Consider the following 8,213-nt stretch of genomic DNA (forward strand, 5'->3'; position numbering starts at 1 on the left):
GGTTAAGATGGAGCACAACAGTGGCCTTCAACAATAACAACGACGATGACAATACACAATTGACGACTTCAGCATCAACACAACGATGTTCTCCTTTTTTGTCATGCCCTTTTTCTCTTTTCTTTTCCTTTCTTGTTTTGTTCTATTCCTCTCTTCACGTTTGAACTTCTTTATTACCTCTTTCTTTGTGTTAATCTCGTTTGATTTTTTTTTAAAAAAAAAAAACTAAAAAAGAATAATTGGTATTGTTGTAGGTGAAAAGGTAAATAGTGAAGATTTGAGTGAGAAGAATTGTTGTTATTGATGACGATGATGAATGAAGACATACATATAGTTACAGAAAGTAATGGTGAATGAGTATTATTGTAATGAGAGTGTGTGTAAGTATGGTGGTGAGTATGAGAATGGAACTGTGGCAATGTAGACTACACTGGATGTAGTGAGGTGAACAATTTAAGTGAGGAGGGTAAATAGGAGAGATAATAATAAAATTTATTTTATTAAAAAATTAGAAAAATAATAATTTTAATACAAAATTCAACATTAGAGACGATTTAGATTTTCACCCAAGATCTTAACGATGAAAAAAATACTTAACCCTAATAATAATAATAATAATTCGCATAAAATTTCAAAATAATATAATTTGCAAGGCAAGCACATGGAATGAAGGATAAGATGGTCTTTTGAGGTGAAAGAAGGTGGAATACAGTGGATCTGTGACGTAGAGCGGTGGTGGTAAGGAGGTGCGTTTTTAAGTTAACCGCCGTTGCGGAGGCTACTTTAGGGTCCCAACTCCCAACTACGAATCCTAAGTGAAGTCTACTGAACCCAACCGCCGTTGGGTCAGCTCAGCTCAGCTCAGGTCTGCTTCTTCTTCTTCTTCTTCTTCCTTTCTTCCAATATTCCATGCTTTCACACAAACACGCTCTCTTCATTCAACCAAGCTACATTGTCACTCCCCAAACCCTCGCCAATTCACCCAAGGTACGCTAAGCACCACATCACATTCACATTCAAGGCCTTGTTTGTTCCCCTTATAAATCGTAAACCGTTTTTCTTTTTTCCTTTTATTAGGGCTTTTAATTCTCGTCTTCTTCTACACCGCGACTCGAATTCCGTTAACACCCTAGCGGCACGATGCTCATGATTTAGTGTTTGAGTAGAGCTCAGGATTCGCAGTCACCCATGGAGGATGGCCCCGAGCGGCTAGTTGATAACTCTCATGGAAATTTAGAAATGGAGGTTGTTGAAGATGACGATGCCGCTTTGCAGCGCCAGCACCATTCAGAAAAGGATCAGAATGTGGATTCCAACTCCCCTGCTCAGCTCCAACAGGATCATGTCATGTTCGATCGGCAAAGTGATGACAACAAGAATGCCAATTCTGCTCTTCTTTCTGTGCTAGAGACCAAGACGGATAGTAGTAACACGCGCCTTGAGAATCGCCTTCAAGATCCTAAAGTCCATTCGCACCATGAATTACTCACTCCGAAGCCTAAAGAGAGGAATGTTAGGGAAATGAAAAACGTGCTCCATGATACTGAGGTAATTCTAACTAGAATACTTGGGTTGCTCATTCATTATAAGTTTCAAAGATTGTATTTGTCTTGGTTTTTACCTGCAGATGACTGATTATGATGAGTCTGGTTCGTATTCCGAACGAGAAGCATTTATGAGAGAGCTGGAGAGTTTCTATAGAGAGAGATCCTTGGAGTTCAAGCCTCCTAAGTTTTATGGAGAGCCACTAAATTGCCTCAAGTGCGTAACATATCCTTTCCAACTCATTGGAATAATCCATATCTTAATGGCATTGTAAAATCATGCTTGGCCTGCTCCTCCTATATACATACTAGCTTTTGTTGTTTTTCTCACCATTCTGTTGGTTGATTTCTTACGTTAGCATGGTTTGTAGGTTATGGAGAGCTGTCATCAAACTTGGTGGCTATGATGTGGTATGGATCCATCTCCTACATTAGTATTCATCCTTCGTCATTTTTTTGCTTGTTGTTGGTCATCCCCATCGTTCTCACATTCTAAAGCTCTTTAATATTGCTGTCTATATAGTAAACTTCGAACCAAGGCTGCCTTTTACTACTATTCTTCCAGTGTCACAATCTTATCCATGCCTTTTCTACAACATATGATTATTGATGACATGTTTTGTGCCTTTCTTTTTTTAATTAATCATTCTAATGGGTGACAGAACTAATCTTACCTACTCTTTTTATGCAGGTAACTGGATCCAAGTTGTGGCGGCAAGTAGGAGAGTCTTTCCATCCACCCAAGTAAGTCTGTTGTTTTATAGTTTTGTGGCCGGATAGGGCATTGTGTTCCTTAAATTGACTAATTTCTTTTTGTCACTTGTGCATCATCTTCTATCAGCCAGAGCATCATATACTGAGTTTAGTTTTCACGGATTGTGTATGAAATACTTCAATCTTACATCATGGGTCGATTGATATATATTTGGAAGGAAAGGAATGAAAATTGGCCTGAATATATATATGATTGTAATAAAAGAGTGTCGGAGCATGCTCACCTCTTGTGTCTTCAGTGTTCCCTGTATCTTTCTATGCCTGCATAGCCCCACATCTGGCTTTTGTGCTGTTTACTACCAGTAATAAACACCATATGAGCAATATGTCGTTTGTTGCAGCTGCTTGTTAGCATTAGCATATTAGCATATATAGTTTCTAAGAGATAAATAGCCTTCAAGAATTCATCTCAACGCCATATCCTTCTCTCATTAGGACATTGAATACATTTCTCTCGCAGGACTTGCACTACAGTCTCATGGACGTTTAGAATCTTTTATGAGAAGGTAATGTTCATTTTTCAAGGAATTTTGCATAATAAATAGCTGTCATCTCTAATTATTGGTAAGACTGCATGTTTAATATTTCAAGCATTCATGAATTTGATAGAATTTCTAGCTATTGTTGATACCAAAATAGACTACATTTTAACAAGACATCTGATGACACATATATCATTTTTTGTTTGAATTGTTGTCTACTTCATTGTCTCCCACTCTTTAAATGTAAAAGAAACTAGTCTGTATCCTGTCTCTTGTTCACCTTACCATCACATTAGCTGTCTTTGTCACAGGACTTCTTCAATACAAATGAAACTAAACAGAGTTGCTATTATGTATCCTTTACTGCCTTGTGCCATTCCCATGTCACTTCTGAGTCCTGATACCTTTTCTATGCAACTTGCATGATCTGTTGATCTACTTTATTCCTGATGTTTTTTCAATTATGTCAGGCACTTTTAGAGTATGAAAAGTATAAGAGAGAAATTGGGGAGCTACAGCTCCCTGTTGGATCATTTCATCAATCTTCAAGTGTGGAAAAAGAGGTTTGTATTTTATTTTATTTATTTATTTATTTTTTTGCTAGTTCTTAATTGCAAACCACCTTTTGTTTTCCTTTTGCCAAGCAATGGGCCTGATAAGTTATGAAACTGAATAAGCTTGTTCTTGTTCCTTAATTATATTGTATCTTACAAGAGACTCAAGTTGGCATGTGAAGTAATTGTGCTTCATATGAATGGGTTTGAACAAAATAGCTGCTTACCTGATAAGACATATTGTTTATATATATAGCTATAATAGTTTAATTTTGCAGACTGCTGTTTACCAGGCTCCAGGCTCTGGCTCTGGTAGGGCACGAAGGGATGCGGCAGCACGTGCAATGCAAGGTTGGCATGCCCAGCGCCTACTTGGATATGGTGAGGTTGCTGAGCCAGTTATTAAGGTCTGTTGAGACCTATAAACTTTGCATTCTTATTTGTTGTGTATTTGCGTATATAGTTATATATACATGAATGTTTTATGGCAATTTTTTTATCAATAGAACTTGTGTAATTCTCTTGCATAGGATAAGAACTCCAATTCTACTCCGAAACGAGAAAAGAACCTCAAAAGTATTGGTATGCTCTCTATATGCATGATAAATCATTATTTGTTTATTTTCTTAACAACATACCCAATTGTTATTCAAATTGATTTTGAGCTCCTTCTACATGATTTGATGAATTAGGTATGCTAAATAAACACAGGACACCATCTGTTCTTGAGCATGCTGGGAAAGCTGCAAATATTGAAGGAGATAGACAGTTAAGTTTCTTGTCTTTTGAATTGATTGATCTATAGTCTTTTCCATGTAGTCATTATTTTTGTGTCACTGTTCGGCCTTATCCATCCATGATCTTTGTTCATGTTAGTAGCAACTGCCTAAAGTTATCTCTTTAATAACTTCTAATATTGATATCTTTTTATAAAATATAAGATGTTGATTAAAAGTACTTTTGTTATTACAGAATAAACAGATACCATTTTTCTACTAGATTTCTTGGTTTACACCTTTACATCACAATAAAATAAAGAATTAACAATACAACACAATTCAGTGTGTCACAGTCGAACTACCCTGCCCATATCTTGATTAGGTCCTTAGACTTCTCCCTTCATGGTATTGTAAACCCCTCGTTCCCCAAGGTTTCTATATCTATGTCCTTCTTCATGGAAGGTTTTGTTAACTAGAAGCAGCAGCTAGTAAAATTTTACCCTTTGGCATTTATTATTAGTGCTGATTTCTTTATCAGTTTAACCATTTATAATTTGTAGTATCTACTTTGAAGCCAAAAAAGGTATGTATGCATTTCATTCAAGTTTGTGACTAATGATTTTCATCTGGCAGATTGGTCACGGCAGTTGTAGATGTTGGACCCCCAGCAGACTGGGTGAAGGTCAATGTGCGAGAAACTGTAAGTCGGTTTCCTTTTTTATTCTCTCCCTTCTGAAGTAAATAGATAAATAAATGAACATGGAATGTTTGTTGTATCTATGTACAGAAGGATTGTTTTGAGGTTTATGCACTAGTTCCTGGACTCCTTCGCGAGGAGGTAATCGCTTTGGTTCTTTGTCTGTAATCGCTAAACAATAAATAGCAGTACCATGATATCATGTAAAATGAGTATTTCGTTTCCACTTATCTAAATTGTCTATTGCCTGTTTATTTGGTGTAAATTTTAACTGCTAACTAGATTTTAACCAATCCGCAGGTGCGAGTCCAATCTGATCCAGTTGGTCGTCTAGTTATAACTGGTCTCCCAGAACATGTTGACAATCCATGGGGAATTACCCCCTTCAAGAAGGTGAATCTTATGTATCCATAACAGAGTCTAGACATAATTCTATTTTCGGGCGAATACCTTAATGGTGACAGTAGTAGTAAAAGTTATAATGCTAGTACGGCAATATTTTAATTAACTTCTTGGGTGAAGGTGCTTGACTGAAACTTGAGGTCTTCACTTTAAATATTTGTTTCTTGTTCCAGGTTGTGAACTTACCTGCAAGAATTGATCCGCTTCAGACATCTGCTGTAGTTAGTTTGCATGGCCGACTGTTTGTACGTGTTCCCTTTGAGCAGGGAGCTGTGTAACTTTCCTCCTTTCATTGGTTGGCTTCTTGAAGTTCATCACTCAGGACTTGAAATGTGCTCTACAACCAGGGCATCACTATGTATGGAATAGCGGAAACTGCCACCCAACTGTTATTATTGTTTTTTCATTTTTATTTTTATTTTTACTGTTAGTTACATTTTCATGGATGCAATATATATGCTTTGATTATCTTCATATCCTGTGCGCAAGTACAATTGCCTATTCATACTTTATTTTGCGCTGCAGCATCATTAGTAGTGAGTGGTTAAAGAACTCCTGCTCCTGCAAAGACCAAAAGCGCGTTCTTAAGGAAGTTTATAGGTTTTTTGGATTCGCAACTCTACATACTATAGACGAGTTTAAAATTCCACAAAAAGAACAGATTATGTGTTTGATGTAAATATTTGTATGAAAACATTTTCATGCAAATATAATAGCTAAAAATTATTAAAAGGTTTGTATATCTAACAAACTTATTTAACACATATAATATATATTTATATTAGTTTTAATTTTTACATAAAGACATTTATATAAATATTTACTTATGTTTAAAACACTAATAATCCTAAATAATTATACGATAGTGGGGCTTAACATATAATGAGCATTTTTTGGATTAAAATTGTAAATATAAAATTTGGTCTCTATAGAATATCTGGGTTTTTGTTTTGGTACTTAAAATTTTTCTTTAGTAAAATTTAGATTTTTTTTTTAATTTAATTATTGGTGTTAGTTTGTGAAGATAATGGATGGCAAACTAAAATGTTGATATAGCAAGATGTGCTATATTAACATTTAACCTGTTATGTTAGCAATTAACAAAATGGGTATTTTATGGGGACCAAAATCTAGCACTAGCAATTAAAACAAGAACGAATATTTTATAAGGACCAAAAACGTTTTACTTTTACTGGAATGAAACCCAAATGAAAAATTTTATAGGGATTAAAATATAAAACAGATATTTTATTATAGGAATACAAAACTTAATTAAACCTATTTATTTTCTAGTTTAAGATTCTAACATAATTTTATAGTAGCGAGGGTTCAAACTTCAAAGTTCAAAATCTCACAAAATGAATATACTTTTTAGGGTTTCATTCAATTCTCTGAATTATTTATCTAGAGTTTAAAATTCTAAATAATTTTATACTTTACAAAAGAAATTCTGTTTTAGGATTTAAAATCCCAAGTTATATATTTTTTAGTATGTGAAATATAAATAATTTTGTAGTAATGGGGGTTTTCAAACCCCTACAAAAGGAGCATAATTTTTTAGGATTTTAATATCCTAAATTTATGTGTTTTTTCATGATTTGAAAGTCTAAATAATTTCATAACTAAATGTTCAAAATTTTAACAAAATTAATATAATCTTTTAAAGTTTAAAACATTAGTTTATATAATTTTTAAATTTGAAACCTTAAATTTCATAGTGGATAGTCAAATTAAAACTCTCTAATATATAGAGAAATGATATTTGCACTATTTTTTTGTATATATTTTTTTTAGATTAAGCTCTTCTAAAGTAAAACAGTGAAAGCTTAAGCATACTTAAATAAAAATAGTAAAACTCCCACATAATAAAAATTATAAATTTAATGGTGATTAATTTTTTATTTTATCATTTCACAATTCTTTTTATTTTAGAGTTTTTTTTTTTTTTTCATTTCGTATGAATCATTTAATATCAAAATTGAAAGGTGTGATATAGGAGAGGTGTACAGAAACATAATGCTATAACATTCCTTTTATAATATATATAGACTTCAAAAATCTTGTTATGAAGTTCGATATTACTATATTAGTGCAGTAATTTAGTAGTAGGTATAATTAGTCATACTCAAAATTTCAACATGTATTACTATACAAATGAACTAATATCAGACCACGTAATAGCTTTGCTCATTAACCGGCAAAAGAAAAGGCAAGCCCAAATTGATTTAGTATTTCCAAGAAAAGTAAAAAACAAATGCTAACCTACATAATACTGCCTATTCCCAAATTGTTGACAGTGAATATAGATGTCTATTGCATGCATCACTTTTTAGGTTCCTTTCTTTTTTCTTGCTACTCAATTAGTGGAAGTATATGAAGGCCAAAATTAAAGCATGCTATGCTGATTAAGGAGTACCTTGTGAATATAACATTTGTCTATGCCATGCGTATGTGTGTGTCTACACTCTGCACAACACATACATGGCAAATATAATTAACTAATATTTTTTGTGAAACTGAAATTCAGACAGCAATCTTGGGGACATGAATGAAATGAAAATCTAAAAAGCTCAACCTTTAACTAACCAGTTTCGATCAGGACATAATAAAATAAACCATTTAAAGAAATAAGATGAGATGCATATTCATTCCCAGTTCCAAGAATATATTTTTATACTCTACTCAAATTTCAATGTCACAGGCAGCTCCAATAATTCCTCGGTTTTCTTTTCCTTCAGAGGTTACAGTATGCAAATGAGTTAAGTGGTTGTTTCTCTCGGGAAAACAAACCCATCCACTATGCAAAATAGTTTCAATAAATGCGAAACGTTAAAATAAAATATAAAATAGATGTAAGGAAAACAATAGTATAATGAGATAATTCTGTGGTTTAGTATAAGTAGTAACTGACAGAAGAAAGTTCTTCAATGCAAATTAAGTGTGCAAGTCTTAGCCTTAAGACTTAATTTGGTCAAACTTTAAGTTTGAAGTTCTACTACCTCGCTTCCCAAAGTAGAGAATATAACAGTATAGCAAGAACT

At 33.6% G+C, this 8,213-nt stretch overlaps 1 protein-coding gene across 5 annotated transcripts; it reads left to right on the plus strand.

Annotated features, from left to right (window-relative positions):
* The first annotated feature begins 648 nt into the window (after window positions 1–648).
* Window positions 649–5,764, plus strand: LOC107609542 (AT-rich interactive domain-containing protein 6). 5 transcript variants are annotated; one of them, XR_015892137.1, is made up of 15 exons: window positions 656–987; window positions 1,078–1,548; window positions 1,628–1,761; window positions 1,916–1,955; window positions 2,236–2,288; window positions 2,779–2,824; window positions 3,271–3,363; window positions 3,633–3,761; window positions 3,885–3,936; window positions 4,047–4,122; window positions 4,707–4,773; window positions 4,861–4,911; window positions 5,071–5,163; window positions 5,346–5,530; window positions 5,698–5,764. XR_015892137.1 is itself a non-coding variant. In XM_016311542.3 (14 exons), the coding sequence occupies exons 2-14, from the start codon at window positions 1,189–1,191 to the stop codon at window positions 5,448–5,450; spliced, it is 1,299 nt and encodes a 432-aa protein (XP_016167028.1). In that variant the 5' UTR covers window positions 649–987; window positions 1,078–1,188; the 3' UTR covers window positions 5,451–5,646. The 5 variants fall into 5 exon arrangements, 4 of the variants coding, with proteins under 4 accessions (XP_016167028.1, XP_016167029.1, XP_020961644.1 ...); XM_016311542.3 differs by lacking the exon at window positions 5,698–5,764 and having other exon boundaries at window positions 649–987; window positions 5,346–5,646; XM_016311543.3 differs by lacking the exon at window positions 5,698–5,764 and having other exon boundaries at window positions 653–987; window positions 3,648–3,761; window positions 5,346–5,646.
* Window positions 5,765–8,213: the final 2,449 nt, after the last annotated feature.

Source organism: Arachis ipaensis, chromosome B7 (genome assembly GCF_059453495.1).
Source record: "Arachis ipaensis isolate K30076 ecotype BB chromosome B7, ASM5945349v1, whole genome shotgun sequence".
NCBI classification, from domain to species: Eukaryota; Viridiplantae; Streptophyta; class Magnoliopsida; order Fabales; family Fabaceae; genus Arachis; species Arachis ipaensis.